The sequence below is a fragment of the Leuresthes tenuis genome, unplaced genomic scaffold (genome assembly GCF_036924035.1).
Source record: "Leuresthes tenuis unplaced genomic scaffold, fLeuTen1.0.hap1 SCAF_22, whole genome shotgun sequence".
NCBI lineage: Eukaryota > Metazoa > Chordata > Actinopteri > Atheriniformes > Atherinopsidae > Leuresthes > Leuresthes tenuis.
Window position 1 is genome coordinate 11197983 of NW_027325376.1, and position 21362 is coordinate 11219344.

At 38.5% G+C, this 21362-nt stretch overlaps 1 protein-coding gene across 2 annotated transcripts in view; it reads right to left on the bottom strand.

Moving 5' to 3' along the window:
• Nucleotides 1–21362, bottom strand: part of slc8a4b (solute carrier family 8 member 4b) — a 113146-nt gene that overhangs the window by 19831 nt on the left and 71953 nt on the right. For both annotated transcript variants that reach the window (XM_072376430.1, XM_072376429.1), the window contains exon 12: nucleotides 332–438. In XM_072376430.1, the coding sequence (XP_072232531.1) occupies nucleotides 332–438 (107 nt within the window). The remainder of the gene's footprint in view (nucleotides 1–331; nucleotides 439–21362) is intronic.

The window sequence follows — 21362 nt, forward strand, 5'->3', positions numbered from 1 at the left end:
TTATCTCTGTGGTTATGAAAATATTATTCCTGCCCTTTGCTGTGACATGGATGATATTATTCTAAAAAATCACCTCACAGCTCAGGACCGGTTCATTGTAATCCTACACAGTCCACCTCCTTAGTGTTTCAGTTCAATGTTTCCTCAGTTAATCTGGGTTTAGATTGAAGACTTCAGGTAATCAATGCAGGTGTCACCCTGTTTCTAAGCAACAGATGAGCAATGGGTCTGAGGCTCGACCTAATAAATACTTCATTCTGCCAGTCACAGCCACAGCTTTTTCAGATTTTATTTAACAGTCACACAAAGACAGACAGGAAGACAGACCCACCGTGTTTCTGACCTATCTCCAACAGGACCGGCTCTCCCAGCTCGATGGTGAAGACTTTGTTCTTCTCATACTCCTCATCGTCAATAATTTTCACCTCAATTATTTTCCTGTTAAAAAGAGAAGAGAAAGATGAGAGTCAGTGCGGCATTCCACACATTTACTTTCTTAGTTGTACGCTCTCCCTCATGATACAAAGTCTTGTAAAAATGATTCTCTGTATGACTACGACCAACATAAAAAGTAGCAACACAGGTGACAATATCTATAGTTTTTATGAGGTCCAAAAATATCTGATTATCTTACATCATAAAAGAAAAAGCTTGACTTAGCGTGCCTTGCAGAAGTAATATTATTGAGGCATCAGAATGGGACTCCATATGAGGCTGCTAATGTCCCCCCCAGGCCACAACAATTTTCTTCTCAAGTTGCAATGAACAGCACAGAGATGCAAACCCACAGGAAAGATATAAAATGCTGCGCAAAGAATTCTGAGGATATTTGTGCAGAAATCCAACCCTAACAAGTAAACTGGAGGGAAAAAAGGAAAGTATGGGGATAATCAAAAATACTGTATCTGTGTGCACAGTGCGAGCAGCAAAGACTGTGTGATGTGGATTTGATCACTCTTTTTAAAAGTACTAGATAGTGAACTGGCAGGGACAGAGAAATGTCAAGGCACACACTTGTTTTTAACTGGGATGTTTGCATGAAACCCTGAATGGGTCGCCAGTCCATCACTGTGCCGCACAGAACCAAGCCACACAAACAACCAGGCACTCTAAGATTCACTCCTAGGGAGATTTTGAATCACCAGTTGACCTAACATGCATGTTTTAGGATGGTGGGAGGAAGCTGAAGCAGCCAGAGAGAACCTTGTGTTGATCTGAGTTAATTAAAGTAAGTATGATGTTATCTGTTTTACCTCGTAATTACTTTTACCTCTTGTTAATTGATTTCCATTACTTGCTTGTGCTTTCGTAAGCTACCAATACTGATAATGCGATCTAATTGTGGCTTTGAACGAGTATTATTATATATTTTCAGTAGACTTAATTAAAAAATGCCAGTTCTGTGCCATTCTCTATTGGTACCACATTTTGTTGGTATAAACAGCAGTGTGTTTATTCACTGACTGACACAACGGGGCTGCATCAGGATTGGTTTTGTTCCGACACTGTGGGGATAGGATTAAGAAAACAGTCCAGCACTGTAATATACTCTGAACTGTACTCCAGTACTGATGATTTTCAACGTGGGTTACTTTAGAATAAACAACAACAAAAAAAAAAAATGGTTTATGTTGGTATTACATTTAGTTGAGGTATTGCATTGTTTTTTTCAAATGCATTGAAAAATATCAATGTATGCTAAATACTACAGCCTACTGCCAGGCCAAGAAGGATGGCTTTATTTGACAAAGCAGAAACAAAAACAAAACAAGAAAATAAATGCCTTTTGAAAAGCTTCAACCAGCTGAGAACTCTATTTGGGAAAAAAGGGGCAATCAATCCAGATGAACAAATGCAATTTTTTTATCTTCAGTCACATTGTAGAACCACTTTTACAAATGAAAAAGTATTTCACTACTATCTAAAAGGTCTGTTGGTATGCATGTTTAGTTTGTTACTGTCTGAGCACCTGCAGCATGCAGGAGTGTTTAAAACGTGTGCGACCAGTATTTCAGTTTTGGTGCTTCTAGAGAAATTTCATCCATCTCAATCTGCCAAGCAGAGAGAAGAGAGTGTTGACTTTCACCTGGGTGTTTCATAGCATGCTTCACTGTCAGCCATATTGACTCTGATGCTGCAAATATGATTCAGTTGAGCAGAGAAAAACGAGGAAGAGAGGCTAAGAAGCTAGAGATATCTGGAAGGATGGAGAAACGAATGTGAAGAAGAGACAGAGAGGTAGAAAAGTGGAAGCACATTTTTTTCAATGGTGAGCTGTCACAGCAGCGGTGGATAAAATTGGCTGGATTTGCAATTTTATCACATCAGCCTCAAAGGCCAACTTTCAACAATGCTGGAAATGAAATGAAATATAATCAGGTTTAGTCAGAAGTGACACAAAATGAAAAAAGTACCTACAGGTAGGTACATGCAGATAGATACGTGTGGAGGAGAAGAGAGAGAAAGGACCAGAGCTGTAATATATTTTACATTTAATCATGTAGTATGATCTTAAATATACTGCAATGACACTTCTTATGAAAAGAAGGAAACACCTGTGCTCGGAAAAGGGTTTCAGTAGGTTGAAAACTTTATCTGGACATGACATGACTTTTCAACTTTGGGTTTTAAACACCCTGCAAAAGGTCTGCGGAAAGTGACATTGGCGCTTTGCCTTTATATATATATAGCCTTTCCACAACTTAAAGCACTGAAGTTACAGTAAGAGGATTAGATAAAATGCCAGTTTTATCCGCTTCAACATATGCTGCAAACATTAGCATGTATAGCTGGTAGGCTGGATGTAGATATTTAGCTAAGCATAGCTTTCAAGGTCAAGGAGCAATTTCTTTAACTAACTACATTAGTTTGTAGAGCTAAAGGTTAGACTTAAGTATGTTCACTACGAGCACATTCACTATATCCCCACTGCTGCTCCTAACTGGATTTTTTAGGACTTTAGGATTTTTAATCTTTTTAATCTGCATCTAAAATTTTAAACACAACACAGAGAAATAAATCTGATAGTGAAGCTCAGGGTCTATGGAGCTGATATGTGACGGATGAACAGCTAATTAACTTTGGACTGGACCGAGGCTGTGTTTCAACAGCTGCATTTCAATACATGACTCATGAGAAGATTGTGCTTAAGAGCAAAGTCAGTACCAGCTGCGGATGGTTGACAGACAGCTGGTCCAACTGCAAATGAGAGAATTGTAAGTACCGTATTTTCCACACTATAAGGCTCACCTGATTATAAAGCGCACCCTCAATTATGGGGTCCATTTCTGTACTTAACCCATACATAAGGCGCACCTGATTATAAGGCGTAGTATTACGTAATGTTCACTGGTTGGTTTATCGCTGCCAGCACACTAGTGTATGTATTACGTCCCTGTGTCAGCAGGAAATGGTCCGACGGTCAAGAACAACATCGTCGGTTGTTTTTACAACTTATAAACTGCACATGGGTCTGCATCACCCAACTCAGACTGAAGAACAGGCACTCACTGGGACATGGGCAAAAGCATTAATGATGACACGATTCAATCGCTAAGTACCAACTCGATACAATATTCGCCCCTTTCAGAGTGAATGGCTGGGATCCGCCTAACCCTGGATTCACACCGAACCCAAAGCGAGCGACGGAAATGGCCAGTTGCCATTCTTTTCCAATGTACGAGAGCGAAGAGACGCGGTAAAAGTGAACGTGGCGGTGAGCGGCGCAAAGGCAGAGCGGTGAGTGATGCGGAGGGGGCTTAATGCTCCGATGAATGCTCAGTGCTCCCCACGGTAAATTCAAAATGGCGGTATCCGTGACAGATTTTGGAATCCGGTGCACACATAAAGCGCACTGGATTATATGGCGCACGGCCGTTTCTTTGTGAAAATTTAAGGCTTTTAGGTGCGCCTTATGGTGCAGAAAATACAGTATTTGGAAATAAAACAGTCAAGTATTTTTGGTGCCATTTTATAAGTTTGGTGTTTGCTTGGCGCTTTCAGGTAAGATACTGCATGCTCTGTCACATGATAATAGTTGTTTCAAGGGTTGTTATGCACTACTGATCTCAAAGGAGGCAGACTCTGAGGAAGAGAGGGGTGGAGTGGAGTTGAGTTGGTCACTCCTCACCCTCATGTTCTAGAGATGTTCTGGGGCAACGGCATGTGAGAATGTAAATGTCTGTAACATTCAATCTGGACTTCTTGTGAAGATTGTCTAACATGATAGAAAATATTTTGGAGCATTTGGTGAGTGTTTGTCCTTCCTGCTGAATGCTGACCAGCTATTGTGGATACGTACAGATACATGTAGTACTCATATCAACACATTTAGAAGCCTCATCTGCTATTCTCAATTTGTTGTAAAGAAAACACAGTGCATCATTTCTGCATCAGGTGCTGCCTCCTGCGCTCTCCGACTGTGATGTGCTTGGGTGTACAGCAACTGTAGAAAAAGTCCAGACCAAAGTGTCCTCACTTTCTCTGAAAATCTCTGGTGTTTATGTGTGGAAATGGCTTAAGTTATGCATTTGACAGAGGTGTAGGAGAACCGGGTTTGACCTCTGGCTTTCCAAAAATCCTCAAAGGTTGGGTTAGAGGCTGTGATTTAACATCCCTCTTTTGAATGTCTCACTGTAACCAGAAGGAAGCTAGTGGCCAATGCTCCCAGGAAGCCTTTAACAGACGTCTCAGGGACTTTTTTGTTTTGTTTTGTTTTCTGGGATGGCTTTAGCTTAATTTGTTCATTAGCTATAGCTCATCCTGACATTTTCATTAAGGGCTTACTTTCGTCCATCACTGTAAACATGAAGCCATTAATGAAAAATTAACCCGAAATTTGATGATAAGACTGCTACTATTATCAAAGCAAACTCCATGCGGTGTGTGCTCTGCAAGAAAGGAAAAAAGTCAAGGCCAGCAACAGTAAAGGAGGTTACATGAGCTATAAATCAAGTATCAGCTGAAACTATAGAGAGAGATGAAAGGAGTGCAAAGAGAGCAAACTCATAAGAGCACTTCAAAAGTGTAAAAAGACAAGGAATATGCAAAAAGAGAAAAGGTTAGGAAAAAGAAGGCCACAGAAATGGAGAAAGAGGCTGGAGGAGGAGTATGAGTAATGCATATCTGCTGAGATGTGAGGGATTACGACTCAGTACACACCAAGTTCACTAAGGGGGACAAAACACAGACAGACACATAATGTCTTTGTGAGGACATTCATTGCCATAATGCATTCCCTGGGCCATAACCATAACCATCACAATTAACTACCAAATCCTAACCTTCACCATAATGTAATTCTAATTCTTACCCAAAAGCTCTTAACCCTCAAACTGCTCTTTGAGACAAACATGTCCTTATTTTACCTCTGATGATCTAACATTCCAACTGGTCCTCGCTACAGCAGCTGGACACACACAAACACACAGATCGTACACATAACCCTGCATATACAATCAAACAAATCACACAATACAGCAACACATAGCTTACATTGTTTTATGTCACACATTACATAGATTCTGGTCTGTATGAGCAAACAGTGAATCCCACATGGGTTCATGCTTCACTTGTGATACGAAAATAACACAAACACCTGAACACAAGCACACAAACAATTTAGCTCACTGCACACGAGCATGGTATGCATGAAAACATATTCCTACTTCAACCTGGTGGGAGGGTTCATAAACACGTCAGGCGATAACTCAGAACAGATATACTCACGCACATTCACTGTAGCACTTTCATTATTTATAGTTGGTGTTGGCTATAGCAGCATTCACATCTGTGCCCTCTCCCTCCCCTTTTCCTCTGACTTTCATTACTTAAGGTCATTTAATTCCACTTTTTCTCTCATTTTCTGTACAGTACGAAAATGACTCATCCATTCATCATCCAACATCAGTTTCAATACAACATGTGAGTGTAAGTAGTGATAAGAATTAGCCCTTTAGCAACTTTCTTGCTGGTGCAGTTAATGTGGAGTGTTCGGAAAATGAGTTCTTGGGCAAAGCTCCAACACTGGAGACACAAGAGATGACAGAGATCCAGTGTTTTTAGACATGAAATTTGTATTTAAAAAATAAATTTGCTCTATAATAAAGGAGGTAAAACACAAAATACATAAAAGATTAGTGATATTTTCAAATTAGATACTTAACAGAAGGACCAGCAATATATTCTTTATTCCACCTGCATAAAATTCCTGTTTCTGAGACAAATAAAGAGTTGAACAAAAACACCAAAATTCATGATTTGGTCTCGAATAGAAACTAGAATAATACTGGTAAGGTCAATTATTTCTTTAATCTAATGGGAGGAGATGTAGAGCATCGCTTTGGGTCAGCTTCTGTTATTTGACACTGTGCTTTCAGCGAAGGTTGCCTATGACTGAAATAAATCAGAGAGCCATCTTTCAGCTTGCACTGACATTCTCATGGCTTTTTCTGCCACCTCTCTGGTTCTTAGTATGTCCATTTTTAGCCCTCTTTAAGTTTACAAGAATCATACTTCTATAGTTCTTATTGTTCTTACAGGCACTGATTAGAACTTTGGACTTAATGGGTTTAACAGATCATCTACACACCATCCTCTGAGGATTCAAACTGGACATGATATTGCAACAAGCTTGAACCAAAGTGGAGCCGTGAGATTTTATACAAAATTTTTTTCTAGAAATAGGTCAACAACATTTCAGAGGGAAGCCCACCCCACTCTACTCTACCCCTCTGACACTTCATGGGATCATAACAAGCAAAGCTGAATCTCTCAGACAACTGGGACCTGACATCCAGCAGACCTGAAATAGGACAGAAGCATTTCATCATCACCAAGAAAATCCAGCAGAGCATGGGCAGCTTGAGACAGCTGAAAACTTCAAGCTGTCACAGACTGTACTGCTCAGGTATACTGCCATCACAGAGCCCATCACCAAAGCTTCCATCACTGTCAGTTCCGGTGCTGTAGCACCACGCTCTAAGAGAGCGAGGGCTGATCAATGGCTGCTCACTCCTCACTTTAACAGACAAATACTCAGCCAGGATGAAAAAGAGGGACGAGAGAAATCAGAGACTCAGAGCTCTGACTTTTCTACCATTTTTAAATGAAGGAAGGAATGAAGAACGATCCTCATTTGTTCTTCCCCTAAGCTATAACCATCATAAACAAAGACAATAAGCAAGCCATTCCTTATCATGTAAATATCTACAGTCCAGATGACTTTTTATCATGTAAATATCTACAGTCCAGATGATTTTTTATCATGTAATTATCTACAGTCCAGATGATTCTATTTATATTCCACTTCTGCTCTGTGCAGCCCTTACAGTACTCTGAGCAATTTAGTTATTGTGACAATAGTAACTGGTAACTTATACTTACAATGCTTTATTGTCCATGCATGGCCCCTTTCTATTCCGCATGATATCTCCAATATTCAGTTTGCTTGCAAAAACAGGCAAAGCATGAGAGCTTTCAACCCTAAATAGGTGGAGATACCTGCTGTCATAAATTCCATGTTGAATTGCAGCTTTAGTGATCAGTCCCTCAGAGGTAAGTAATTTAAGTAAAGAACCATAGCATTGTGGTTTTGCAGCATCAGTTTTTCTTAATATTAGCAGTTTTACCTAACTAATCCAACAATGCAACTAGATACCAATGCAATGTAGAGTGGATGCTTTTTAAAATAATTGCAGATAACCAAAAACAGTTCAGTCTGTTTTGAAAACCAGTTTAGTATCTGCCATTGTAACCATGTGGCACAGGTCAGTACAACACGTGGTCTGGAATCTTTGCAGGTTTATGCTTATCAGTATCGATCATCTTTATTTGTAAACAAACTCTGATACATCCCTTTTATTCCACCTTCACTTCTGCCACTTTTTCTGTCTCATCCACCTATTATATTTCGGCCTTGTTACTTTTTGACACCTGCTCCCCAGAAAAGTTCCTCTGACAGCGAGAAGCCTCAACACCCCGGTCTGTCAGCAAACTGACACAAAACGCAGACACAAACACAGAGGCAGGTTCAGTGAACACTGATCGTGCACCGCCAGAAACAGTGGAAAACAGTGTCTGAGTGAAAAGAGGTCAACAAAAGGTATTGTTGATTAAAAGCCCAGCTGGATAAAGTGTATATCACTGCTGATTGTGTGTTTGTGTTTTCATGTGGCTTTACAGTTCTTGAAGGACTGAGCAGCTTGAATTAATTGGTTGAGGGCCACATAATGAATAAACCTTTTTCTGTTACAACACCACATTTTTTCCCCATACATTTCCATCCACATGTCATTTAGATATTTCTATCTCTTAATATGTCTGACAACATTGAGTAAAAGCGATCACAGATCTGCTTAGTACACATAAAAAGGGAATAGTATGGAGGTGTGCAGAGCTGTGGCTTCGTTAATGTGCTTTAGACTGTAACTGTTGTGGATCAATCGATTACAGCTTGGTTCAGAGACTCCAGCTGCACAGCTCCTGCTGTGAAGACACAGTGTTTGAACACAGCCACCAGCAGAGTCAGGAAGAAAGGCAATATCACAGAAAAGAGTTTGAATACATGTTGCTGAAGATATGAAAAGTTTAGTGTTCCATGATAGCAAAGCATTGGTGTCATGGCTAAGCCCTGGAGAGCCCCTGCTCAGTTTAACACCTGAGTTTCACTCTAAGTTCCCATGTGTGGTAGATTACACTACAGCAGGGAATCAAGAGCTTATCCACACATTTCTTTTTTTTGTCTTGGCCTGTATTTTGGAGCAACTCTTTACTTATTTATGTCAAACCCTCCATTGGTGAAAGGAGACTTTTCACATCTTTTAACTTACTGACATTTTTCTTAAGTAGTGGTACAAACTCTAACCTTATCAAACATGCCTAAGACCTGACAGGCATGGCCATGCTTCCATATTACGAGTCCCTCAGTCACAGTTGGCTGCTGCTCAGTTTTTCAGTGCCAATGCAATTCCAAAAAGCCAGTTAAGATTAACACAAGAGTTATACTTTTTTTTAAAAAATAGAGTGAACTCTGTTTGCTTTGGTTACGATGGATGGATTGAACTGTTTTTTGCTTCAATCTGCTCGTTTTTAGGCGTCTTTCCTAAAAACAACAACAAGTTGAGCTAAAATGAGATGGTAGCAGTTCAAATATGACAGTTGAGGTGAGGGGACTGGGATTTATCTCTAACAAGCCATCTGGATTTCATTGTGATGGTCTGAATGGCCAGAGAGAGGCTACTACCCAACAGCAAGTTCAAATGCACTCTAATAATGTACTGTAAAGATGACAATCTGAGAACTAAGAGAACTCTTACAGCTTTTCAACACTACCAATTATCAGAAATGACTCAGCTGGTAAGTAAATCAATGTGAAACCTGCAATTATTGGAATTCTGAGTGAAAGCAATTTTTAAACTTAAAGCAGAAAGGGTAGAAAATCACAACTGTGGAGTCTTGTGCAAACACACAATAGAATTTTGTCTGAATATTTCCAGAGAAGCCTGAACAAAAATTTTAAACATCCTTTGTTCAGCTCTTCTCATCTGAATGAAAGCATTGCAAACAAAGCAGTTGGAGGGAGACCAACAGAGAGAATAAGAGAGATAAAAGCTCTTAAAGGGAGAGATATTAATCCTCTTAATGATATGCTGGAATGCATAATGAGAAACTGCACAACACTAACACTCTGTCACCCACATATGTACTCCTGCTAAGTGGTCTCCAGCTGTGGTGAGTAATAAAGTTACACCTCCAATGTGCGTGGGAACACATAGATGGATAGCTGGAGGAGATGATTTGAGGATAAGGAAGAGAGACAGAAGAAGAAATGAGGAATTCAAAAGGTAAGAAAGGAAGCAACAGAAACCAGGATATGAAGGGGGAGGGTAAAAAATAGCAACTGGGGAAAAACAGCATGAATAGAAAAGACAGAGTCCCACTAACTCTCACACAGGAAATCTAATATAATCTGGGAACAAGTGACTCAACAGCAGGTGAATATAAACACTTCGCTGACACTTTACTGTCATCATAGAAAGAAGATGCATATTCAGAGCATCAGTGTCTTATCTCATAAAACATCTATATACTCAAAAAGAAGCTTGTTCTTTTTCAAATTTTGGTAATTTGTTCAACCTGCAGATAATTTTAAATAAGGCATTAAAAAGCCCGTCACAAAGTATTCATGGTACTTTCAGTACTAATCTGTAACAGTTGTTGGCACACCTGATGTTAGTTTACATGAAGCAGCGGCTACAGATTTTAGTTTAGTTTAGGCACAAATATACAGTAACATGATGGTGGATTCTGAGAAACATGAAGTTTAAAAGTTAATGAGGCAAGAGCTGAACAGTCATGTTAGGAAACAGGAGGGATCAAATTTTTTAGGTGGATATTATGACAACTTTGACTGTTCAGGTTGTTCATGGACAAATATTTCTTCCAATCAACTGAAATGATTCTAATTAAAAGATCAAAACTTCACTGTTTACAGTGTTCTTATGAGTCTTCACATATTTCAGAGCCTGTAATCAGAATGCACAGTAACTCTTGATACATGCAAAATATGCTAGGCGGCTAATCTGCAGGAAATTCATAGAAGAAGAAAAAGTTTTGCTCTCCTAACTTTATTCACCGACTCAGGGTCATTCAATAAAAAATGAGCGAGCACATTGGTATCCTTCTCATGCAATCTATAAGAAGTGGATGTTTACTGCTCCCCAAAAACATTATGTCTGTCTCTTCCTCTGCCAAAGAACGGAAGCTTGTGGAGGAAAATTCATAGAAAAACTGGTGGAAGTTGTTTTTCTAAAATGTTATCAGAATTTCACACAGGAGAACTCTGTTAAACTAATTAAACACAGATACATTACCCTTATTCTCTTATTCAATGAGGAAAATAATCTGCATAATCTATTGCAGATTTTTCCGTGGAATTTAATGACATCTTGCTTTTAGCAACTGCTGTAACATCTTGGTGTAACTGAAGATTTTCTGTTACAGCTCATCAGTTCTACATGTTGACTGGGTAGAATTTTAATCCATTCTTCTATACAATAAATTCAACAATAGGATGCTTGTTGGTATTCTCACTTTAGGTCTTTCTTTAACTACTAAACTGTATTTCTGTCAGGACTTTGAGTTGCTGGAAACGTTAACTTTGAACTTTTTAAACTATTCTCTGGTAGGACAGCTGGTTTGTAGTGTAGGTTATGGACAAACAACCTACCTAGAGTATAATAATATATAAATCAGAATTTATAGTTCCATTAATGCTTGCAAGCAAGCTGCATTGGCCCATGTGCAGCAAAAAAGCCCAAACCATAATACTACCACCGCCATGTTTAAGATAGAAAAAGGTTCCAATGTAGGGATTTTGTGTTTTAACACTCAAAATGCTCTATTTTACGAAACATTTTCCCAACAGCTTTCAATTTGGTCCACGTGGCTTTCATCCAGGTCATTGTAAAAAAGTGTTTGAATATAGAGCAACTGGAGGTATTTTACCTCTTATCTCGAAGGTTTCTTCAGTTCTAACTGATTGGTGGGGAGTTCCAGACTTATAAGCTGTTCTTGGGATGTTTCCACTCTGAATCAATTAAGTATGTTGCTGATCCACTTGGCCATCCTTCGGGTCATTTAGGTTGTTGTTACTTGTGAGTTGTTTAACTGCCTGACCAACATGTGAAATGTTTTGGTCACAAGAGTCAAGGTGTGAATGGATGTGAACCTGCCAGTGGAGGAGAGTCAGGGCTGCAATGTCCTCCATTCGTATAAAGCTTGGATAATTTTCCTCAGTATAGAAATGGCCCAGTAAAGTGTTGCTGTCTTATTTGTTCAATTGAGTTCTCTTTTTGTTCTCTTCTGTTACTTCTGTAAAATAACCCAAGTGAGCTTTAAATTCATAAGATTACAGAGGAATTAAAGATTCAAAACTGTCCGAACATTTTCACATTCACATTCAACATCTGTATAAAAATAACAAAGGACACAAAATCAACTTTGTCTTTGGACATAAACGAGACCTGAGAAATATTCAGTTTTCTGCTTAAGCGGAGAAAATAAAGGAGGCAGAGGATAGAAGGAAGAAAGGCTTAGGAATTTAATAACCTATATGGATATAATGCAGCACTCATAGTTGGCTTGGAAACCATAAAGACAGATAAAATATAAGATAAAATATCCCCCCACCCTCCAGTGTTCTGTACATTTGCTTATACACCTCAAACAAAGTAGATGTTTAAATCTGTCTTCAGATAAGTCTCAAAAATTGCATGCACATGCAATACTGTGAACGGCAATGCAGCCCTATCCATATAAAAGGCAGGATTAAATTATGTCACAAATCACAGCGCGCATACATCTCCATGAACAGACAATTTCTTCATGGTGTACCATAATCCAGAGCTACTCTTTCCTTCTGCTCCACTGGAAATTAAAGAAAAAAGGGGGATGATATAAAGGGATGGAAGAAAAGAGTGAGACAAAATAATAAATGTAAAGTGCATAAAGCTCAGGCAGCAAAAAGAAGAAAAGACTGTCACTAATCAAATTATGGAGGAAGAGAAAAGAGAAAGAAGACAGAAGAAAAGAGACAAAGGTATAGAGAAGAAATAAAGGAAAGGATGAGGATAATAAAGGCAATGGGATCAAGGAAGGGAAGAATATGAGGAGAGCGATGAGGTTTGATCTCAGATGTCGCCCACATGAAGTTTGTAACAGAAAGCAAGTCGAACAGACAGCAGTCGGCACACGCATGCAGTATGCATACACGCTGGTAAAATGACAGCAGTATGGCACAATTTCTGCACATTTGAACAACGTTACACACACTAACACACTTTCATTTCTCCCCTGATCATCATCCACCCTCACAACTTCTATCTCACCACCCCTCCCTCCACTAAAAAGATCACATTCAATTAATTTCATTTGCCCGAATGAGGGCTGGAATATTCAGCTGCAGCAAAGATAAGTATGACATGTGACTATCCATTGGAGTGGCACCAGAGGATGTAGTCTGCAGATGCTTTTCTAATTCCATTTGGACATGTTTGGTTTTACTGCTATGAAGAAAGTGTAGAAAAAAAAGGAACAGAAATGCTCCTCATCTGAGTGGTTATGTGTCCTAACTGAAAATGTTGTATGCTCCCACATCTCTCTGCCTCTGTTGTGACTAATGAGACAGTTGAAGATGACCCTATGAGGACAAGAATGTGTTACGCAGTTTTCAGAAGGGAGCATGTGGGAAAAAGGGAGGGAGAGAAGATGAATTAACATTTAAAGGAAACACAGTTACAGAAAGTGACTGAGAAGAAGGGAATGGGTATTTTTGAGCGTCGTTAAAGCTAGAGACTCAGGTTCTTGCCTTTCTTTACATGCCGGTTTGTCGTATTTTAATGCTGCTCATGAATACTGCATTTCAAGGCTGCTGCCTCAGTTCTAATGTTTTTTTACTCTTTCACATATGTATAATCTGCAGAACTGCCTTTTTAGTAGTTTAAGCAATAGCACTATCGAAACGACAGATTCAGGGAACAATTACCTCTTCTACTATCTAATCTGCGCCAATAAACACAAATATTGTCTATTTTCTTAAGTATACCCTTTTACAATAAGGTTATACATGTCAGGACATAATAAAAAATACTAATGATTTGGTCCTTACTGGATATTAGAATAAGGTCAATACAACCTCAGATGACCCACTCTTTTGTACAATGGTGCTTCAGTTCATTGAGGTGTGCAGCATTTTGTTTATGCATTTCAGTCAGGTTTAGGTCTGAACATAGACTGGGCCACTTTTTCAGTTATCCTGTTGTAGATTTGCAGATGCATTTGGGATCACTGTACTGTTAATGACCCAGTTTCAGCCAAGCTTTAGCTGTCAGACAGATGTCCCCACATGCTGCTGTGCAAGCATCTCTACTTTGATCTTGTCCGTCCAAAGGACATTGTTCCAGAAGTCTTGTGTGTGGTTTGTTGTAACTTTGTAAACCTGATCTATGCTCTAATGTTGTTTTTAACCTCCTAAACAAGCCATACTTACTCACTCTTTTTCTACTTGTGATGTTATGAACTTTGACATTTCAGATTCTTTCAGGCCTGCACAGTCGGAGATGTAGCTCTTAGATTTATATTTATTTAGTTGTTTTTTTTTAAAAACTATCTTGAATGTTTTCCACTGTTTTTATCATTTGTTGAATAATGTACCCCAAATCATTTAAAAATGGTCTCATAACCCTTCCTGGATTGATGGGCAGCACCAATCGCTTCTCTAAAATCAGAGCTGATGTCTTTCCTCCTTGGCATTGTGTTAACACACACCTGGATGCTCCTGACCAGCAAACTGCCAAAACTTCTGCTTTTATTCTGGTGCTTACTTTCTGATGTTATGATGATCAATTAAACAAATACATCAATTCTCTTGATTCTCATGGAGGCAGTAAAGGTGTACTCAGTTTTTCACACACCACTTCTACATTTTGGCTTATGATCGTAACAAAGACACAGTGTGTCGTTGTGTTGCTGCTCATCTCAGGTTGTATTAACCTCATTTCGAAACCTGATGAGGATTGTTTGTTTTTTTTTATGTCAGGTTATGTAAGTCTTCTTTCTTTATCACACGACTGAATGCTGTTAAAAAAAATGTCTGTTCTGAGCTCAGGTTGAAGACACCTACTATTTCCACACTTTGGCATCTTAAAACTGTCTAAATAGAAAACGTGGGCACAGCATCAGCGGCAAAACGGAACATTCATGTAAGACCCTTAACCTCGACAGTGTGAAAGCACGAGGTTTACATTAAAGGGTTGCTAGTTCAGCCTCTAATGCAAACCCTTTTAGCATCCATAAATTAAACATTATTATACTTTTTTTCTTTCACGCAGTGGAGAGATACATGGAGATATATATGGGTAAAAATGAGAATAGCAGAAGGAGATTTGCAGAGAAAACACATGAAAAGCATGGGCATATGATGTGAAAAGTAAAAAGGCAGGCATACAAATGCAAGGATGAAAGTTGTATCAGTCAATTCTGAACAAAGACAAAGACGCAAATAGCAAAGTGGAAGGTGTAAAGATGATTTTCACAGAAAAAAAAAACAGTTGAAGAAACAAAAATTGTAAAAAATCCAGCAGTGTTGAAGACAATGAGCACCGGGCCCTTCTCTTCATGTTCTCTTCAAAAAGAAGCTTGTTCTTTTTCAAATTTTGGTAATTTGTTCAACCTGCAGATAATTTTAAATAAGGCATTAAAAAGCCCGTCACAAAGTATTCATGGTACTTTCAGTACTAATCTGTAACAGTTGTTGGCACACCTGATGTTAGTTTACATGAAGCAGCGGCTACAGATTTTAGTTTAGTTTAGGCACAAATATACAGTAACATGATGGTGGATTCTGAGAAACATGAAGTTTAAAAGTTAATGAGGCAAGAGCTGAACAGTCATGTTAGGAAACAGGAGGGATCAAATTTTTTAGGTGGATATTATGACAACTTTGACTGTTCAGGTTGTTCATGGACAAATATTTCTTCCAATCAACTGAAATGATTCTAATTAAAAGATCAAAACTTCACTGTTTACAGTGTTCTTATGAGTCTTCACATATTTCAGAGCCTGTAATCAGAATGCACAGTAACTCTTGATACATGCAAAATATGCTAGGCGGCTAATCTGCAGGAAATTCATAGAAGAAGAAAAAGTTTTGCTCTCCTAACTTTATTCACCGACTCAGGGTCATTCAATAAAAAATGAGCGAGCACATTGGTATCCTTCTCATGCAATCTATAAGAAGTGGATGTTTACTGCTCCCCAAAAACATTATGTCTGTCTCTTCCTCTGCCAAAGAACGGAAGCTTGTGGAGGAAAATTCATAGAAAAACTGGTGGAAGTTGTTTTTCTAAAATGTTATCAGAATTTCACACAGGAGAACTCTGTTAAACTAATTAAACACAGATACATTACCCTTATTCTCTTATTCAATGAGGAAAATAATCTGCATAATCTATTGCAGATTTTTCCGTGGAATTTAATGACATCTTGCTTTTAGCAACTGCTGTAACATCTTGGTGTAACTGAAGATTTTCTGTTACAGCTCATCAGTTCTACATGTTGACTGGGTAGAATTTTAATCCATTCTTCTATACAATAAATTCAACAATAGGATGCTTGTTGGTATTCTCACTTTAGGTCTTTCTTTAACTACTAAACTGTATTTCTGTCAGGACTTTGAGTTGCTGGAAACGTTAACTTTGAACTTTTTAAACTATTCTCTGGTAGGACAGCTGGTTTGTAGTGTAGGTTATGGACAAACAACCTACCTAGAGTATAATAATATATAAATCAGAATTTATAGTTCCATTAATGCTTGCAAGCAAGCTGCATTGGCCCATGTGCAGCAAAAAAGCCCAAACCATAATACTACCACCGCCATGTTTAAGATAGAAAAAGGTTCCAATGTAGGGATTTTGTGTTTTAACACTCAAAATGCTCTATTTTACGAAACATTTTCCCAACAGCTTTCAATTTGGTCCACGTGGCTTTCATCCAGGTCATTGTAAAAAAGTGTTTGAATATAGAGCAACTGGAGGTATTTTACCTCTTATCTCGAAGGTTTCTTCAGTTCTAACTGATTGGTGGGGAGTTCCAGACTTATAAGCTGTTCTTGGGATGTTTCCACTCTGAATCAATTAAGTATGTTGCTGATCCACTTGGCCATCCTTCGGGTCATTTAGGTTGTTGTTACTTGTGAGTTGTTTAACTGCCTGACCAACATGTGAAATGTTTTGGTCACAAGAGTCAAGGTGTGAATGGATGTGAACCTGCCAGTGGAGGAGAGTCAGGGCTGCAATGTCCTCCATTCGTATAAAGCTTGGATAATTTTCCTCAGTATAGAAATGGCCCAGTAAAGTGTTGCTGTCTTATTTGTTCAATTGAGTTCTCTTTTTGTTCTCTTCTGTTACTTCTGTAAAATAACCCAAGTGAGCTTTAAATTCATAAGATTACAGAGGAATTAAAGATTCAAAACTGTCCGAACATTTTCACATTCACATTCAACATCTGTATAAAAATAACAAAGGACACAAAATCAACTTTGTCTTTGGACATAAACGAGACCTGAGAAATATTCAGTTTTCTGCTTAAGCGGAGAAAATAAAGGAGGCAGAGGATAGAAGGAAGAAAGGCTTAGGAATTTAATAACCTATATGGATATAATGCAGCACTCATAGTTGGCTTGGAAACCATAAAGACAGATAAAATATAAGATAAAATATCCCCCCACCCTCCAGTGTTCTGTACATTTGCTTATACACCTCAAACAAAGTAGATGTTTAAATCTGTCTTCAGATAAGTCTCAAAAATTGCATGCACATGCAATACTGTGAACGGCAATGCAGCCCTATCCATATAAAAGGCAGGATTAAATTATGTCACAAATCACAGCGCGCATACATCTCCATGAACAGACAATTTCTTCATGGTGTACCATAATCCAGAGCTACTCTTTCCTTCTGCTCCACTGGAAATTAAAGAAAAAAGGGGGATGATATAAAGGGATGGAAGAAAAGAGTGAGACAAAATAATAAATGTAAAGTGCATAAAGCTCAGGCAGCAAAAAGAAGAAAAGACTGTCACTAATCAAATTATGGAGGAAGAGAAAAGAGAAAGAAGACAGAAGAAAAGAGACAAAGGTATAGAGAAGAAATAAAGGAAAGGATGAGGATAATAAAGGCAATGGGATCAAGGAAGGGAAGAATATGAGGAGAGCGATGAGGTTTGATCTCAGATGTCGCCCACATGAAGTTTGTAACAGAAAGCAAGTCGAACAGACAGCAGTCGGCACACGCATGCAGTATGCATACACGCTGGTAAAATGACAGCAGTATGGCACAATTTCTGCACATTTGAACAACGTTACACACACTAACACACTTTCATTTCTCCCCTGATCATCATCCACCCTCACAACTTCTATCTCACCACCCCTCCCTCCACTAAAAAGATCACATTCAATTAATTTCATTTGCCCGAATGAGGGCTGGAATATTCAGCTGCAGCAAAGATAAGTATGACATGTGACTATCCATTGGAGTGGCACCAGAGGATGTAGTCTGCAGATGCTTTTCTAATTCCATTTGGACATGTTTGGTTTTACTGCTATGAAGAAAGTGTAGAAAAAAAAGGAACAGAAATGCTCCTCATCTGAGTGGTTATGTGTCCTAACTGAAAATGTTGTATGCTCCCACATCTCTCTGCCTCTGTTGTGACTAATGAGACAGTTGAAGATGACCCTATGAGGACAAGAATGTGTTACGCAGTTTTCAGAAGGGAGCATGTGGGAAAAAGGGAGGGAGAGAAGATGAATTAACATTTAAAGGAAACACAGTTACAGAAAGTGACTGAGAAGAAGGGAATGGGTATTTTTGAGCGTCGTTAAAGCTAGAGACTCAGGTTCTTGCCTTTCTTTACATGCCGGTTTGTCGTATTTTAATGCTGCTCATGAATACTGCATTTCAAGGCTGCTGCCTCAGTTCTAATGTTTTTTTACTCTTTCACATATGTATAATCTGCAGAACTGCCTTTTTAGTAGTTTAAGCAATAGCACTATCGAAACGACAGATTCAGGGAACAATTACCTCTTCTACTATCTAATCTGCGCCAATAAACACAAATATTGTCTATTTTCTTAAGTATACCCTTTTACAATAAGGTTATACATGTCAGGACATAATAAAAAATACTAATGATTTGGTCCTTACTGGATATTAGAATAAGGTCAATACAACCTCAGATGACCCACTCTTTTGTACAATGGTGCTTCAGTTCATTGAGGTGTGCAGCATTTTGTTTATGCATTTCAGTCAGGTTTAGGTCTGAACATAGACTGGGCCACTTTTTCAGTTATCCTGTTGTAGATTTGCAGATGCATTTGGGATCACTGTACTGTTAATGACCCAGTTTCAGCCAAGCTTTAGCTGTCAGACAGATGTCCCCACATGCTGCTGTGCAAGCATCTCTACTTTGATCTTGTCCGTCCAAAGGACATTGTTCCAGAAGTCTTGTGTGTGGTTTGTTGTAACTTTGTAAACCTGATCTATGCTCTAATGTTGTTTTTAACCTCCTAAACAAGCCATACTTACTCACTCTTTTTCTACTTGTGATGTTATGAACTTTGACATTTCAGATTCTTTCAGGCCTGCACAGTCGGAGATGTAGCTCTTAGATTTATATTTATTTAGTTGTTTTTTTTTAAAAACTATCTTGAATGTTTTCCACTGTTTTTATCATTTGTTGAATAATGTACCCCAAATCATTTAAAAATGGTCTCATAACCCTTCCTGGATTGATGGGCAGCACCAATCGCTTCTCTAAAATCAGAGCTGATGTCTTTCCTCCTTGGCATTGTGTTAACACACACCTGGATGCTCCTGACCAGCAAACTGCCAAAACTTCTGCTTTTATTCTGGTGCTTACTTTCTGATGTTATGATGATCAATTAAACAAATACATCAATTCTCTTGATTCTCATGGAGGCAGTAAAGGTGTACTCAGTTTTTCACACACCACTTCTACATTTTGGCTTATGATCGTAACAAAGACACAGTGTGTCGTTGTGTTGCTGCTCATCTCAGGTTGTATTAACCTCATTTCGAAACCTGATGAGGATTGTTTGTTTTTTTTTATGTCAGGTTATGTAAGTCTTCTTTCTTTATCACACGACTGAATGCTGTTAAAAAAAATGTCTGTTCTGAGCTCAGGTTGAAGACACCTACTATTTCCACACTTTGGCATCTTAAAACTGTCTAAATAGAAAACGTGGGCACAGCATCAGCGGCAAAACGGAACATTCATGTAAGACCCTTAACCTCGACAGTGTGAAAGCACGAGGTTTACATTAAAGGGTTGCTAGTTCAGCCTCTAATGCAAACCCTTTTAGCATCCATAAATTAAACATTATTATACTTTTTTTCTTTCACGCAGTGGAGAGATACATGGAGATATATATGGGTAAAAATGAGAATAGCAGAAGGAGATTTGCAGAGAAAACACATGAAAAGCATGGGCATATGATGTGAAAAGTAAAAAGGCAGGCATACAAATGCAAGGATGAAAGTTGTATCAGTCAATTCTGAACAAAGACAAAGACGCAAATAGCAAAGTGGAAGGTGTAAAGATGATTTTCACAGAAAAAAAAAACAGTTGAAGAAACAAAAATTGTAAAAAATCCAGCAGTGTTGAAGACAATGAGCACCGGGCCCTTCTCTTCATGTTCTTTAACCCCCCCCCCCCCCCCCCCCCCCCCCCCCCCCCCCATCTGTCTCTCTTCTCGTCTGTTCTCATGTATGTTTTAATGCTGCTCATTGTAAATTCATGTTCAAGTCAAAGATGGAGCTGCCAACAGAGAAGCAAGAATCTCAACGCACAAAGACTAAATCTGCTTCAAAAACATCGACCATATGTAACTGGGATTGGACTTTTTTACTTTAGACAGTTCTAATGTTTTTTTACTCACTTAACTGCTTACAGGACGTTCATCTTCTCTCCACACTCTGACAGTAACAAACCGTTTATAACATTTTTTTGGTTGGTTGCCATGTTTCATTGTATGATGTCTGAGTGAAAAAGATCATTTCATAACTGTAGTTTAATAAATGTTCCACACATCATTAACTATTTTGAGCAGAGATATGTGATAGATGCTATTTGTGAGCAAGTTTGTAAAAGAACAATAAATCTGTATTTCATTAAATGTGGTGGACTGTAATCCAATCAGTTTTAGTCCATGAAACTGTTCCTCTAGCTTTAGTTTCCCCATGAATTGATGATGATTTTGAAAATGTCTTATCTTCATCACGGTAAGAATATTCTGTTGGATAGCACCAGGAAAAAGTTCAAATCTGGGTCATCTGTGCATTTCTAAAATTTGTTAGTTAAATCTGGAACCATATTAACTGTTTATTATTTATTGTGGCAAAATGATGAGAAATCTATTCACTGTGAAATATGGCAAATGCAAGATCAACATTGAAATTATGTAGTACTTGAATCTTTGTGTTTATATCCTCTTTAAGATTCATTACTAAAGCTCAACAGATATTAAAGATGTTGGTTCATAACATAGAACAAAGTTCAGCTCTGGCTGTCAGGTTTGTAAGTATTTACAATACAATACAATTTTTATGCAACATCAGCTTTTTTTCCACACTAAAGCTGTGAATAAACACCCAAAAGTGAGGTTTAATTTTAAAGTGATGGATAGCAATTTTAGAGTGAATAGAAATTGTATATCTGCAGCAAGCAAGCCACCCTGACAGGTAGCTATGTACTGACACAGAAAGCATGCCGCACTTCTAATCCTC